A 14,353-nucleotide genomic window follows, 5' to 3' on the forward strand; every position below is an offset into this window, starting at 1 on the left:
GGGCTCCGAGTCAGGGGAGGAGAGAAGGGGTTGAGTTTGAAGTCCAGTGAAACGCCCCTTGTGCTATTTAACCACCACTCCCACTCCGGTCCGCTCCCATGCCCGTTCACACTGCCAGGACTGTTCACACTGCCAGGACTGTTCACACTGCCAGGACTGTTCTGTGTATCATCTCAGCTCTGTAGCCAGGTAAGATCAACATGCCTAAGTGTCTCATTTCAATATTTGCCTGGCTTTCTGTGATACCATAGAGTTTAGTTTATTACACAGTAGTATAATACATGATCGAGCAAGTCATGCATGATAAAAATGTCACAGATGTGCGAGTTATAAACTTGATTGTGCACTGAGCATGCAGGAGACTCACTGAGACGTCCTTCATTCATTCATTGTGGATATTACTGGACATTACTGCACAGTTTCCCAGAGTGGAACTGTAAATGAGCACTGTGCCGCTGTGTGGACAGAGCGGTCGGGCCAGTGATTCATTCACTCCTTGTGCCTCAGCTCTCTCTCTCTCTCTCTGTGCAACTTTTTCCAGGGTGTGGTCACCGGTTTCTTCTTGGGATGGTCGCCAGACTTTCTTTTTCTCTCTAATTCTCCATATTTATTCAACAAGTCAACACATTCTCATAATTATAGCTTTACTTTGTCAGTGATTATCAATACTGACTAGAAGGATCTGGACACAGATCTTGTTTCTTGTTGATTAAAGTGCAGTAGCATTAGACTATGAAGGGAGAGACCGTGGTGTTTGGTATCAACCTAATGAGAGAGCAGAGCTGCGTGTCTGACTGATGAATCTTGCTGTAATCAAATCTGAACAAAGTGGAGCAGCGGAACCACTCCCGTGGCTCGCGGGGTCATATGACTTGGCTGCAGGCGCTCACCGTGGCCTGAAGTTCTTCACACAGCTCCTGTGTGCCAGACAGTGAGGGGGAAGTCCTTATCAGGACTCCCCCCAGGAATGCAATGATGTCCTCACACACAGCAAACACGACATTTGCACAGTCTGTCCGACAGACTTGCGCAACACCTCTGTGAAAGGGTTACCATGATGAGATTGAGACATATTGTTGAGTTATCATGTGTCACACACCCTGGTAGCTGAAATAGCTCATATAATAACTATAATGACCCCTTTTTCATCGACTTTCGCAGGAGAAGTTAAAATGGCGCTGGTGTCTGAGTTTCTGGGACAACTTAGTCTTAATGTGGGGGTGAGTATAACGGACGTGTAACGTCCTACCTTAATTACGCATCCTGCGTGAATTAAGAGACCCACTGATAAATAACATTGTTTGCTTGTCTAAATCTCCAGACCTGTACCACCTACCCCACAGTAGTGCCTATCCCGAACTTCGACCCCGAGAAGGATGCTGCCAGAATAGAGACTGCTATCAAAACCAAGGGTAAGAAAAACCCCTTAGCTTCAGCTGTGTGTTCCTCTGAGTCTGGGGTCAGGGTTCTTGAAAGGCATATTATAGAAGGTGCTCTGTCCGATCTCTGCGGGCATACAAGGCTGTGGTATTTGTGCGGGCCTACAAGGCTGTGGTATTTGTGCGGGCCTACAAGGCTGTGGTTTTTGTGAGTCAGTTTCCTGCCCGTCAGCCATCAGACCGAGCTGGGAAGTGTTCCCAAGGCAACGCCTCAGTGCTGGCAGCAGCCTGCATCCCAGCATGCCCTGCTCCAGGCAGGCACACACAAGCTTGTCCACGTCTCCAACGCTTTATTCATCAGGAGTACTTCTCCACCTGTTGATTCTTTAGGAGTTCTAGCTGGATAATCCAAGATGTATGGAGATATTTTGATTTTAATCCTAAAATGTGTATATGGATAAACCAGGTGTGGAAGAACAAACCATCATCGATGTCCTGACCAGAAGGACCTACTCCCAGAGGCGAGAGATCGCTTTTGCATATGAGAGGAGGACCAAAAAGGTAGGACTGGGTCAACTAGTCAAACCAGTGTGCACTACTGTACCTGCACTGTGTTAGAGAGGTAACCCTAACACTAGCCCTACCTGCACTGTCCATCAGAGAGCTAACACTAACCCTTACACTACCTGCACTGTCCATCAGATAACTAACACTAACCCTAACACTACATGCACTGTCCATCAGAGAACTAACACTAACCCTTACACTACCTGCACTGTCCATCAGAGAACTAACACTACATGCACTATCCATCAGAGAACTAGCCCTAACCCTAACACTAACCCTAACACTACCTGCACTGTCCATCAGAGAACTAACACTAACCCTAACACTACCTGCACTGTCCATCAGAGAGCTAACACTAACCCTAACACTACCTGCACTGTCCATCAGAGAACTAACACTAACACTAACCCTAACACTACCTGCACTGTAGTGTCACTCAGAGTGCTGAGGGAATTAAACAGGAACACTTTAATAATCGATCAAACTGGATAATTGCAGGATGATCATACTGTGCATCCACAAAGTTAACTGAGAAGAATTACTAAACAGTTAAAACGTATGAAAGATGATGGTCCTCTAACTTGAATGTCTTTTGTAGGACATGATCTCAGCTCTGAAATCCGCCCTGTCTGGCTCGCTGGAGACCGTGATCCTGGGACTGATGAAGAGCACAGCCCAGTTTGACGCCATGGAGATCAGAGGTAGCATCAAGGTAAACCTGCGCCATACCGCATCTCTTCCTGCCGGCTGTGCACTGCAGGCCAGTACTGTACTGCCCTCTACTGGTAGAGTGCTGATTGCCGCTTCCAACTCAATAAGTGGGCCACTGGATAAGCGATGGAATCACCTACTCTTTGTACTACTTCATGCTTATAACCGCAAAACAGACGTGGAACGTGACTGTGGTGTTTGTTGTGTAAACAGTGTTTAACCCTCTCCGTCTCTCTCAGGGTTTGGGGACTGACGAGGAGGCCCTGATTGAGATCCTGTGCTCTCGTAGCAAGGAGGAGCTGCTGGAGATCAAGGCTGTGTACAAGGAGTGTAAGTCAGAGACGTCCTACTGTACATGTACATGTCCATCCTACAGGAGAGATGTCCTACTGTACCTGTACATGTCCATCCTACAGGAGAGACGTCCTACTGTACCTGTACATGTCCATCCTACAGGAGAGACGTCCTACTGTACCTGTACATGTCCATCCCACAGCAGAGCTGTCCTGTGTTGTCACCATAATGGCGGGTTCAGACTAGACGCGAAAGCGCAGCCCGTTTCCTTGCGGCGCCCACGTTAACCAACGTGACCATTCACACCGGGGCGTCGCGTTAGAAGCTCCGTGGCCGGCTCGCGCTCTGCTGCGGGTTGTTTGGCGTCTGGTCTATTTTTTCCGCGAGCCGCGGGCGAACGCGTGTGATTAAAGTGCAGAGCAGCGGCGGCACTTGGTTACCGGCGAGGAGAAAAGCACTTCTGCCGCGAACCGAACGGACTCCCGCTCGCCTGAGTACTGATGCATCACGGCGCTCTCGCATCCGGTCTGAACATGGCGTGAGAGAGCTCCAGAAACGCACGACTTCTAGAGCTCGCTGTCAGTGATCCGCCCTGTCCTCCACAGTGTTCAAGAAGGATCTGGAGAAGGACGTGGCGGGGGACACGTCTGGAGACTTCGCCAAGCTGCTGCTGGCCCTGGTGCAGGTGAGACCAGCATGCTGTCTTTAGCTTAAGATCACAACACTGACCCCTCTCCGGGTGACCGGTGACACGTGTACCGTCGTTTCATGCTGCATTTCAACGATGTCCTCAATAAAGCCCTTATTTCTGGACAGGCGAAGAGGGCAGATTCGTCCGCTGTTGTAGACTATGAGAAGATTGATCTAGATGCCAGAGTAAGTATGATCAGCTAACGCTGCCCTGTGGTCGAGCCCACAAATGAATGAAACTTGAGACTGTAAGTTATCAGGTTGCGAGGAAAACTCTGGGATAATGTATTATGTAAGATGATACTGAACATCTGTGTCTCTAGGCTAGCTCAGTACATGTTCTGTGTAGATGATAATGAACATCTGTGTCTCTCCAGGCTAGCTCAGTACATGTTCTGTGTAGATGATACTGAACATCGGTGTCTCTCTAGGCTAGCTCAGTACATGTTCTGTGTAGATGATACTGAACATCGGTGTCTTTCCAGGCTAGCTCAGTACATGTTCTGTGTAGATGATACTGAACATCGGTGTCTCTCCAGGCTAGCTCAGTACATGTTCTGTGTAGATGATACTGAACATCGGTGTCTCTCTAGGCTAGCTCAGTACATGTTCTGTGTAGATGATACTGAACATCGGTGTCTTTCCAGGCTAGCTCAGTACATGTTCTGTGTAGATGATACTGAACATCGGTGTGTCTCCAGGCTAGCTCAGTACATGTTCTGTGTAGATGATACTGAACATCGGTGTGTCTCCAGGCTCTGTATGAGGCCGGGGTGAAGAGGAAAGGCACTGATGTGGCCACCTGGATCTCCATCATGTCTGAGAGGAGCGTCCCTCACCTGAAGAAAGGTACTGGGATGCTGCCTCCAGACCCAGTTCACACTGTAGATAACACAGACCTACATCCCAGTTCACACTGTAGATAACACAGACCTACATCCCAGTTCACACCGTAGATAACACAGACCTACATCCCAGTTCACACTGTAGATAACACAGACCTACATCCCAGTTCACACTGTAGATAACACAGACCTACATCCCAGTTCACACCGTAGATAACACAGACCTACATCCCAGTTCACACCGTAGATAACACAGACCTACATCCCAGTTAACCACAGATACCATAGGCCTACATCCCAGTTAACCACAGATACCATAGGCCTACATCCCAGTTAACCACAGATACCATAGGCCTACATCCCAGTTAACCACAGATACCATAGACCTACATCCCAGTTAACCACAGATACCATAGACCTACATCCCAGTTAACCACAGATACCATAGGCCTACATCCCAGTTAACCACAGATACCATAGACCTACATCCCAGTTAACCACAGATACCATAGGCCTACATCCCAGTTAACCACAGATATCATAGATCTACATCCCAGTTTATTGAAGCATACTGAGGTGCTCCTGACTCTGTCCATGTCAGGAGTTACTACCGTCTGTTTGATAGTTCAGTGACAGGGTTATGGGTCGTAGGGCTACAGTAGTTCGATGACAGGGTTATGGGTCGTAGGGCTACAGTAGTTCGATGACAGGGTTATGGGTCGTAGGGCTACAGTAGTTCAGTGACAGGGTTATGGGTCGTAGTGCTACAGTAGTTCGGTGACAGGGTTATGGGTCGTAGTGTTACAGTAGTTCGGTGACAGGGTTATGGGTCGTAGTGCTACAGTAGTTCGGTGACAGGGTTATGGGTCATAGTGATAGTTTGGTGACAGGGTTATGGGTTATACTGATAGTTCGGTGACAGGGTTAAGGGTCATAGTGATAGTTCGGTGACAGGGTTATTATGGGTCATAGTGATAGTTCGGTGACAGGGTTATTATGGGTCATAGTGATAGTTCGGTGACAGGGTTATTATGGGTCATAGTGATAGTTCGGGGAAAGGGTTATGGGTCATAGTGATAGTTTGGTGACAGGGTTATTATGGGTCATAGTGATAGTTCGGTGACAGGGTTATGGGTCATAGTGATAGTTTGGTGACAGGGTTATTATGGGTCATAGTGATAGTTCGGTGACAGGGTTATGGGTCATAGTGATAGTTCGGTGACAGGGTTATTATGGGTCATAGTGATAGTTCGGTGACAGGGTTATGGGTCATAGTGATAGTTCGGTGACAGGGTTATGGGTCATAGTGATAGTTCGGTGACAGGGTTATTATGGGTCATAGTGATAGTTCGGTGACAGGGTTATGGGTCATAGCTAACTATTGTCCTTCCGTCTTCTAGTGTTCGACAGATACAAGAGCTACAGCCCCTACGACATAAAGGAGAGCATCCGCAAGGAGGTGAAGGGAGACCTGGAGAAGTCCTTCCTCACGCTGGGTAGACAGACCTTATTATTCAGAAACTATGTCACTTCATAGTTGCTCACTGACTGATGCTCAAACCTAAATCATTGGTCTCGGGCTCCATAACCCCTCATCAATCAGCACTTGGAACTGAAAGTCAATCAATCATTCGAATCTTTATTTAACCAGAAAATGTAAAAACCCATTGAGACCAAGGTCTCTTTTACAAGAGTGATCTGGCCAAGAAGGCTGAGCACAATTCACGTCCTACATACATGACTTACAAACATAGTACAATACAAATAGACAGAACACTACAAAATTACAAACTGTCAGTAGGCTGCCAACCACCAGTACAACTATATAAAATACTGACATCATAAAACCATAACAAAATTTTACTAAATTAGAAAGTAGAAACTCCTTTCTAGTTTCAGGTTATTCATGCGTCCATCTCTTTCTGTTGTGCTCTAGTTGAGTGCTTCGAGAACAAACAGCTGTACTTTGCCAACAGACTCAGTGAAGCCATGAAGGTAATTATATTTTAGGTTCTTTTTTACATCAATTCTTTGTTATTTTAAGGATTCAACTTTTAGCGAGCAGATGTACAAACTGCACCGGCTCATGGAAAGTGGAATATTCCTCCCAGGAATACAGCGGGGGTGGGCGGGCTGGCGGCGGCGGGCGTCTTACACCGGGGTTGCATCATGCAGCTGCGCTGGGCTCACTCTGCGTTTCACTCTCCTCCTTCCGCAGAGCAAGGGGGCCAAGGAGAAGATGGTGACCAGGATCATGGTGTCACGCTGCGAGGTGGACCTCATGAAGATCCGCTCCGAGTTTAAGAACCACAACGCCAAGTCCCTGTACCAGACTATCGCTGTAAGTGACGCACGCTCACACCGCCCTGCCAGTACACGTGTACGTTAAGTCCGCTGTACACGTACGGTCAGCCTGACCAGCTGTGTGTCTGTCTGTCCTCCAGGAGCACACCAAGGGGGACTACCAGAAGGCCCTGCTGGGTCTGTGTGGGGGAGATGACTGAAGACTCTGGGTCCATGGCTGGGAGGCTTGACCAGTGGACCACACACCCCCAGCAGCTCAGGGTCAGCTTCCCGTACTGCACAGATGCTTTAGAAGGCCAAAGCCTTGCTCATACCCAGTCATACTAGACATCCCTGTCTGGATAGTATATATCATTCTGCTTTTCAAAAGATGAAGACATGAAAACACTCCTTATGTTTGTGAAAAAACAAACTATAAAAAAATATATAAAATGACTTTGTTGAAGTGTTCTACATATTATTTTTCAGTGTATCATCATGACCCATTTACAGGTTTGTTCCAACATACAATTGATAGAACTGTCCACTAGAGTGCGCTAGAGAAGTACAAACTGCTGCTGCTCCATGGCCTGAAACTATCTGCAGTGTGCTGAGGCAAGGCTTTGATGTATACTCTTTTTGCTTCTTTTTTTTTTAATAAAGTGAAATATTTGATCATGAATAACATTTTATTCATCTCATTCCCTAATTATCAGAGGGAAAAGTGTTAAATAAAAACAGAAGTCTAAATCTAGATTCTGGTAACTTAACTTGCACAGGGAACAGATGGTAGGCCTAGTCTCCTTTGAATAAGAATATGCTAATTCTGAAGATTAAGTTATTTTAATATTTTAAAATAAGAGTACATTTGCTCTGTATTGAAAAACTACAAGCTCACCTTTTGGGGGGTTATTCAATCATTTGAAATAGATTACAGCGGGAATTTTGTGATAAGAAGTCTATAATCACCCTCCAATTTCCAGTTAAAGGCTTCATAAGAATTATTTAATCAGTGTGTTTTGCTGTGTTTGTTTGGTGCTAATATTTTAATTAAAAATGTTAATTTAACCTCCAGCAAGGATGATTTGCATATTACTAAACAAGCTACTATACGGTGCGTTTCTGCTGTTTAGTTTGAGGTCTCTCAGGATGAAAGATCCGCCACAGTGTTGACAAGGCAGTTCTAGAGCACAAGCAAACGGCCCCAAAAGACGAGCTCTGTACCACAGCATGCTGTGATGACTGCTAATCACAACAGAGTATAGAGACCCGGATGGTTGTATTAGAGGACTTGTTATTTGCACTACATCTAAGAAATGTGTTTTGTGTCTTGCCATCTACACAGACAGTGTGATCTTAGGATCATGAAACCATATAGGTTATAATAGCACATCGTCTTGCATCGTTATTGTAATTTGTTTCAGGCAGATGCATACTAATGAAAGTCTAATTCATTCGGAGACGTGTGGCTCTTATTCAATGGCTGACTAACAGAGGAGAAATTCCCTCAAAACTTTATAAGCCTCGGAATTTATGATCATTTTGTAATCATATTGATGAGAACATTACCCCTTTGTGATGGTTTATGTTTATTGCCAATAAAATATAAAATATAGTGTAAAGTAAGGTAAAACTATTTTGCAAAGCAAGGGCTGAGATTTACGTGCAGGTCCAGAGACAGATTAATCTGTGCATCATAAAGAGGAGAGTACCTCCCATATTTCCCTCTTTTTATGTGGATGTACAACATGCTGTTCCGTTCAAGGCCGGCCCACGGGGACCTGCTGCCGACCCAAGGGGAACTCTCTCTATCTCTCTCTCTCCTCGATTGAAACGATGCAATTTACCGTCCCAAACGCCGGCACTTCATCATCCCGAAGAGGACGCTAAGCCTGTGAATGTCAAACACGGGGCACGCGGAGGGAGGCGCGGTAGACCGGCACTGGCCGTAAACACTACGACAGGAGTCAAATGACAGGCATGCTAAAACCTAAACGGAGGGGAGTAATGATGACGTTTTCCTAGCAACTGATGATGAGAGGAATTTGTCTTACAGTTACAGTAGTACCTCCATGTTTAGATGAATGCTGTGATTTGGGGATTTGAAAGGAACGGCGTGTTTCTGACAGGAGTCACTGCACGTGCTACATGTCGGTGACCTATGACCTTTCACCCGAGGCTTTAACCAGACGAGTGTGAGCTTTACGGGCGCAGCCTGCGATGGAGAGAAAGTTCATACCAGCGCTCTCCTCTGTCCTCCACTACTTTGTACCAGTTTGGGGGGGGGGGGGAAGCTGTAACAGAGCATTAAAATTTCACACTACAGCTGTTTGGCCCGCCAGACACGCCGACTGTAGACCAACATGGGGAAGATATTAGTCACTGCTTCTCGTTTGTTTATTCCCAGCTTTTCTAAACAGATCTGAGCATCAGCAGCTCTGTAGTCACTCACCCTCTCTCTGCCATTCCTGAACCCAGACTAATTACATGCATGTGCGGAGTACCACAGGGTGTTTAATTACAGACAAGACCAAGAAGGTCCTCCTATGCGACCTGTGCATGTGTTTGTATGCGTGCACTGGCCTGCAGCATTCCCAATGGGTCGCTGGCATAGTACAAACGAGTCCTCCTACGGGCTAGGCTGGAAGACGCGCTCCCTCAACAGGGAAGGAGCAGAGAGGCACGAGTTTGATTAATATTTTCTTAATTATTGTTATTTAATCCATCGCAGGATTCTCCATTGAAAGCGCGCGGCCTCTTGTCTCTGTGAAGCTGAGTACGATGGCTCATTAGGGCCGGGGAGGATCCTGTATATGGTAAATAAGAGGCCGCCGCCCTGAGGGCCCGCCGGCACCGTCGCGTGCGGAGGATGGCTCCCTCTCCTGACTCCCGGCGCTCGTTTCTCGGCGTGCGCGTCGGCCCCTCCTCCGACCGCAGAGCTGGGACCCTCCGCCCCGCGGCGTCGGCAGGGCCGCTTCCTTTCATGAGGCTGGAGCCGAGGGGCCTGAGGAGGCAGGGGAGTCGAGCCGTGGCCCCTCTTCCCTTCTTTGTGCGGCAGACAGACTGACGACGGAACCGACGCAACAGACAGAGAGATAAAGCCTGTCTCCTTCTGGGCTCTTGGCTGCAGTCAGCCCATCATTTCACACAAAGGCAAACAGAGAGGCTTAGAAAAGAGCAGCGTAGGCCGATACAGGCATGGCTTCTCATGAAGAGCTCAGCTTCTGTCAGATGTGGCAGGTCCAAATGAATGACTGCTGCTTTCTTGGCCAGGTCACCCTTGAAAAAGAGACCCAGTGTCTCAATGGGCTTTCACCTGGTTAAATAAAGGCTATAAATAAATAAATAAATAAAAACATTCTCGGAAACAGAGTAGCCTTATCCTGTAGAGGTGTTCCGAGTTTATCCTCCAGCCTGAATCTGCTTTTAACGGGTGTGTACAGTCTCACATTGGCCTGATAGGGTCTCTGTTACCTGTAAGTTCCCCTCATGTTTCAGTTTGTTCAAAAGTGAACCCACAGACATGGACTTAAATTAAAAGTTTACGGTGTCAGCACTATCTGATGCTCTGGGCTGGACTTGGATGCTGACTGTTCATTGTGCTGCCCCCCCCCCCTCTTTTTCTCCATGCACTGAGGGGATATGAGGAGTGCCCTGTGGCAGGTTCACCTCCCTTCTCTTTCTCTCTGTCTCTCTCTCTTTCTTTCTCTCTCCTTGCTGCTCCATAACCTCAACACTCTCTCTCTCTCTCCGTCTCCCTGGAATCGGTGGTTCCCATAGTTCTCTCTCTCTCTCTCTTTCTTTCTCTTTCCCTGGTACTCCATAACCTCAACACTCTCTCTCTTTCCGTCTCCCTGGGTTCGGTACTCATAGTTCTCTCTCTCTCTCTCTCTCACTCTCTCTCTCCCGTGACTCGCTTCCCACCATCCAGCATCAGCTGACAGGCCTTCTGACACCGCCACCTCCTGCTGTACCCATTGAATCCCACTGGAGCTGAGCCTCTGGTTCTGTCTGGAGCACAACAGAGCAGTCCTCTCCATGTAAGGTGTGCTTTGTGACTGAAAAAAGGAAGTGGCACTCAAGTTTTCCTGGGTCCGCATCCAGTGAAGGAAACTGAATGCGTGTGGTAAAAATATCATACATGAGGTGTGTGTTTGTGTGTGTGTGTGTGTGTGTGTTTTTGCGTTTGCGTGTGTTTGCGTGTGTGTGTGTTTGTGTGTGTGTGTGGCTCGAAGCCAGCCACACTAATGCAGATTGGCTGTGAAGTGGTTGTAATCACCTGGCAGGGGCTTCGCCAGCTCTGAGATTGTTTGCACACGTGGGTGTGTGGCTGTGTGCACAGTGACACAGCTCACTGGTAATCAGTCATAGATGATCACTGGAGGAAGACAAACATCATGGGAAGTTGCATATTCATGTTTACTTACATGAGTCATTTGATGTGCAATCCCTATCAAGTTTAGACAAGTAGGAATGATAGCCACCAATTAAGCTGCGTTCTGTAAGCTCTGTCCACTCTGAAAAATAATGTGCCCCAGACAGGTGATAGATCAATATTGGGATAATCAATGCTGTCAAAAATATATATGAATTTCTTTCGGCACCCACATTTGTGAGGGGGCAATGACCTTTTATGTGTAATGCACCTTGTAAGGACGCAAACATGACAAACTGCCCCCTCAAGCTTGTGTCCGTCCATATTTGAGCATTTGGCATTGAACCTGTAACCTGGGAGAACAGTGGGATTGACTGAGAGGGCCTTTAATACACAATTGTCATGCTGCCTTAATCCCATCTCCTGGAGGCAAAGCATGTCACCAGCGTCCTTGTCAAGCTGGGCACTGGATCCCCGCTAAGTCTCAAACACACACACACACACACACACACACACACACTCACACACACACACACACACACACACACAAGCAAAACCTCACCCTCATACAAGAGATGGGAATCAGCCAGGCGGACACTCAAGCATGAACCAAATGTCAGACTGAAGCCACAAGGAAGGGTGAGAGCTGTGTTAATTATGACGCCGAGAATCTCTTCCATCTCTGGAAGATCAGCTATTCAGAGTATCCATGGATCACAATTAATTTTCAAGAATCAATACATTTTCAAACAGTAATTTTGAGGTCATTGAAAACAATGATAAACTTTGCTACATGTACTTTTTTCAGTGGTCTTAGCTGATCATAGTATCTGTGGATGAAATTGCATTCTGCAAAATCTGCAATGAAACATAAACATTTTCTTAAATAGTTCAACCTTCAAAACCAACCTTTTGAAAACTGTACCTTTTCTTTCCTTCCCAACATGTCTTGCGATGAGAAACATTGTTTGAACCCAAACTGAAGCCTGCTCATTTCTGACAGCAGAAATACAAAGTTTTAGAAGGGGAATCTAAATTCCCTTTCTCTCCACGCTTCTCTCTCATTTGACTTTGAAAGAACAGAGGTAAAAATAAAAAAAAACTCCACTGCTGACAACACGTTTCCCATGTGACACTTAACCTTTGGAGATTTCTTATTCTCTGTGATCATTCACTGCTTGGTTCATGTTAATTAACCCTAGGGCAGTGGAGAGAGTTGCACGCTTTGAAGAGGGAGAAGTCAGAGATGGAGAGAGAGAGATGGAGGAATAGAAAGAAAAGATCCTGTTGTTTTCTTCCTTTTCTCTGTTCGTTTCTCTCCCTCTGTCTGAGAGGCTCGACGTCGCCAGGGACGACTGGGAATGGTGTTGGGTGTAGGAGGAGGAGGATAGTGTTGGGTGTAGGAGGAGGAGGAGGATGGTGTTGGGTGTAGGAGGAGGAGAAGGGTGGTGTTGGGTGTAGGAGGATGGTGAATGGTGTTGGGTGTAGGAGGAGGAGGATGGTGTTGGGTGTAGGAGGAGGAGAAGGGTGGTGTTGGGTGTAGGAGGATGGTGTTGGGTGTAGGAGGAGGAGGAGGATGGTGTTGGGTGTAGGAGGAGGAGAACGGTGGTGTTGGGTGTAGGAGGATGGTGAATGGTGTTGGGTGTAGGAGGATGGTGGATGGTGTTGGGTGTAGGAGGATGGTGAATGGTGTTGGGTATAGGAGAAGGAGGAGAATGGTGTTGGGTATATGAGGATGGTGTTGGGTGTAGGAAGATGGTGAATGGTGTTGGGTATAGAAGGAGGAAGAGGAGGAGGATGGTGTTGGGTGTAGGAGGAGGAGGAGAATGGTGTTGGGTGTAGGAGGATGGTGAATGGTGTTGGGTGTAGGAGGATGGTGAATGGTGTTGGGTGTAGGAGGATGGTGAATGGTGTTGGGTGTAGGAGGATGGTGTAGGAGGAGGAGGATGGTGTTGGGTATAGGAGGATGGTGAATGGTGTTGGGTGTAGGAGGAGGAGGAGGATGGTGTTGGGTGTAGGAGGATGGTGAATGGTGTTGGGTATAGGAGGATGGTGAATGGTGTTGGGTGTAGGAGGATGGTGGATGGTGTTGGGTGTAGGAGGATGGTGGATGGTGTTGGGTGTAGGAGGATGGTGGATGGTGTTGGGTATAGGAGGAGGAGGAGAATGGTGTTGGGTGTAGGAGGATGGTGTTGGGTGTAGGAGGATGGTGAATGGTGTTGGGTGTAGGAAGATGGTGAATGGTGTTGGGTATAGGAGGAAGAGGAGGAGGATGGTGTTGGGTGTAGGAGGAGGAGGAGAATGGTGTTGGGTGTAGGAGGAGGAGGAGAATGGTGTTGGGTGTAGGAGGAGGATGGTGAATGGTGTTGGGTGTAGGAGGATGGTGAATGGCGTTGGGTGTAGGAGGATGGTGAATGGTGTTGGGTGTAGGAGGATGGTGAATGGTGTTGGGTGTAGGAGGATGGTGAATGGTGTTGGGTGTAGGAGGAGGAGGATGGTGTTGGGTATAGGAGGATGGTGAATGGTGTTGGGTGTAGGAGGAGGATAGTGTTGGGTGTAGGAGGAGGAGCAGGATGGTGTTGGGTGTAGGAGGAGGATGGTGTTGGGTGTAGGAGGAGGATAGTGTTGGGTGTAGGAGGAGGAGGAGGATGGTGTTGGGTGTAGGAGGAGGATAGTGTTGGGTGTAGGAGGAGGAGGAGGATGGTGTTGGGTGTAGGAGGAGGAGGAGGAGGATGGTGTTGGGTGTAGGAGGAGGATAGTGTTGGGTGTAGGAGGAGGAGCAGGATGGTGTTGGGTGTAGGAGGAGGAGGAGGATAGTGTTGGGTGTAGGAGGAGGAGCAGGATGGTGTTGGGTGTAGGAGGAGGAGGAGGATAGTGTTGGGTGTAGGAGGAGGAGATAGTCCGGGAGTCTCAGGCTTCTATTTTGATGAACCTGGTTTTGTCGGGTAAAGTTTTTTTCTCTGCTGATTCTTGTATCTTGGGGTTCCCTCTTCTGAACACAGGAGGGGGCCCGGTCATATCCCTTGAGCATTTACTGATATTTACTCCCTTATTCCCAAAATCACAGAAAAATAGGGGTTTGAGAGATTTCATGCCAAATATTCAAATCAAATACATCAAATTTGCATTCTCCAATGTTTATTCATAAAGGAAGTCCTGTATAATGTATTTGATTCCAAATTAATGAATATTAACCCTTTTAGGTCATG

The 14,353-nt window shown here is 47.3% G+C and overlaps 1 protein-coding gene across 1 annotated transcript; it reads left to right on the forward strand.

The window, feature by feature from the left end:
* The first annotated feature begins 122 nt into the window (after nt 1–122).
* LOC311321000 (annexin A2-like) lies at nt 123–7,302 on the forward strand. Its single transcript, XM_084452867.1, has 13 exons — nt 123–189; nt 1,162–1,220; nt 1,322–1,412; nt 1,846–1,940; nt 2,545–2,658; nt 2,897–2,987; nt 3,557–3,636; nt 3,768–3,827; nt 4,397–4,490; nt 5,887–5,982; nt 6,423–6,481; nt 6,705–6,827; nt 6,931–7,302. The coding sequence occupies exons 2-13, from the start codon at nt 1,173–1,175 to the stop codon at nt 6,988–6,990; spliced, it is 1,011 nt and encodes a 336-aa protein (XP_084308993.1). The 5' UTR covers nt 123–189; nt 1,162–1,172; the 3' UTR covers nt 6,991–7,302.
* The last annotated feature ends 7,051 nt before the right edge of the window (nt 7,303–14,353 follow it).

The sequence above is a fragment of the Borostomias antarcticus genome, assembly GCF_949987555.1.
Source record: "Borostomias antarcticus genome assembly, chromosome: 18".
NCBI lineage: Eukaryota > Metazoa > Chordata > Actinopteri > Stomiiformes > Stomiidae > Borostomias > Borostomias antarcticus.